This window comes from Trichinella spiralis (genome assembly GCF_000181795.1).
Source record: "Trichinella spiralis strain ISS 195 chromosome Unknown Scfld93, whole genome shotgun sequence".
In the NCBI taxonomy this organism is placed as follows: Eukaryota; Metazoa; Nematoda; class Enoplea; order Trichinellida; family Trichinellidae; genus Trichinella; species Trichinella spiralis.
The window spans coordinates 1-2,150 of NW_003527032.1; the positions used below are offsets into that span (position 1 = coordinate 1).

The window sequence follows — 2,150 nt, forward strand, 5'->3', positions numbered from 1 at the left end:
GAGGGCGCTTCACCCTTTCGTCAATCTGGGCACAACAATTCACACAGCTGACGCAATTCAAAGCTGACAAATGTTATTATATTCAAAAAGTGGAAAAGGAATGTGGAAAATTGTTGAAAAATTTTTACTCAATTTCTCCTGCAAATGGTGGGGATTTAATTTTAATTTTCAAAATTAGCCCGGCTTGAATGGGAAAACTGATCGCCTTGAACGCGCAAAATGGCTTGGTTGTCAATTTTCCTGCTTGGGTCGTCAACGTTGTTGAAAATCAACGCTGACACAGACATACAGATCGATGCTGACCGCTTTTTCCATTATAATTAAGCCAATACGCACGGCGGGAAAAATTCAATATCCATCTTGACAGTTACATTGCGCCTGCAGAAAACGACCTGAAAATGTTGTCAAATGAAGCCAAAAATGCTTCATCACTAACCTCCTCTCTTTAACCTCGAGCCTGATTTAAATGCTTCATTTTCAATCAACCAGCCAGCTAAGCAGGCAATAAGCTGAAGGGCTTGTTGAGTTGCTAGCCCGTTGGAGACTATCCCCCCTTTTGAGAAGAAATATCGAATCGACTTGGTTCAATGCAACAATGACAATAACGTCAAAAATGATGATTAACCGCTTGCTCACATACACCAAGGGCAATGACTTGCTTGCAGCTCGGACCAGCCAGCCGAGTCGTTCTTGGCACGACGGCACGAGAATAAGCAAAAGGAGAGAAAAAAAATGCCCAATGACTAACTACTGCTATAGTGGAAATAATTCAATCAGCTCATCCTGCTGCTGCTGCTGCTGCATGCAGTACACTGGCACACAAGACTAAATATTTGCTCAACAAGCCAACGCACAGGTCAGTCTCAACTGGCTAGCACGTCTTATTCTGAACAAAAAAGCCTACGCGTGTCAGAATCAACCAGCATCATCATCATCATTATTCATCAGTCCATGTTGCAATAAACATCAATGATGATTCATCAGAGAAAAAAAATAAAATACCACCCACGCGTACAAGTATACATACATGTCCATTGAAAAAGAAAAGAAAAATTAAAACTTCATACTGTTCTCAATCCAACATCTAACCTGAAAATCGTATTTTTGTTTACATTCAAAAAAAAGTTTTTGTCCCAAGCTTGCAAACGTCAGCGTTTGCGAAATTCCAGTTGCAAGCTGCGAATAAGATCGACACTCGCCAACTGGCTTGTAATACAACAGCAAACTGGATTTTTAAAACACTTTCGTCGAGGAAAACACTGACACCTAGGCTAAATGATGAACAAACCGGTCGCTAAAAGTCGACCTCACATTTTTGGCCAAGGCAGACAGATAACAAAAGCTAATTTTCCACTTTGCTCACCACAACGATAACAAAACTGACAAACAAAATTCTGTTGTCACATTATGATAAAATTTAAAAAAACAAACAAACAAAATTTTTTTGAAATAAACTACATACCGTAAACTTGATGCGTATTGCAATTCCACTGAACATCGGTCCTTGATGAAAGCGGCATAACGTTCGAGAAATTCAATGCCTTTTAATGTATGAGCCGAAATACTGTTCGTTTGATCCTAAACATGCAATGCGTGTGAATTTGAATTATATACTTCGCTTTTTCTGTTTTGTTTATAAGCTTCAACAAATCAAATTTATCAACACTTATAGTGTGGAAATTTTTTTTACCATAACGTAAAAATCCCAATGATTTTGCACAAGAAGGAATTGATTTAAAGCACCTTTGGGCGCTTTTAAACGGGTGCATGGAAATCCAAGCTTAAACGTTTGCATTTGGAAAGAAAAAATCAGCAGCCCGCGCCCCTATTCCAGGCAAACGGAAAAGAAAGGAAAAAATGAACCAATTGGGCAAGGGGGTATCCGCTGCCGGGTCAAACAATGAAAAGCCCTCCCACGGCTGCCCCCGAGGCAAGGCTTCCTTCCATACTGAGCTCTGAAGGGGGGTCCCCTGCTGAAGGTGAACCAAATGGTCCAATTTCCCAACTTTGAAAATAATAATTCCTCTTTGCGAGGGGTCAGTGTTTGTCAAGCCATTGGAAAGGAAAAACGACGGGCGGGTAGGGGCATTTTTACTGGACAAGTAGTGGTCAATCCAGGATGGCGCCAAGGGGCAGTCCGAGCCTAGGGT

At 41.0% G+C, this 2,150-nt stretch overlaps 1 protein-coding gene across 1 annotated transcript; it reads right to left on the reverse strand.

The window, feature by feature from the left end:
* Positions 1-1,061: 1,061 nt before the first annotated feature.
* Tsp_13783 (formin-binding protein 1) lies at positions 1,062-1,795 on the reverse strand. Its single transcript, XM_003371045.1, has 4 exons — positions 1,691-1,795; positions 1,463-1,578; positions 1,148-1,225; positions 1,062-1,089 (listed from the first exon to the last, which is right to left on the reverse strand). Exons 1-4 carry the CDS (start codon positions 1,793-1,795, stop codon positions 1,062-1,064), a joined length of 327 nt encoding a protein of 108 aa, XP_003371093.1.
* Between the last annotated feature and the right edge of the window lie 355 nt (positions 1,796-2,150).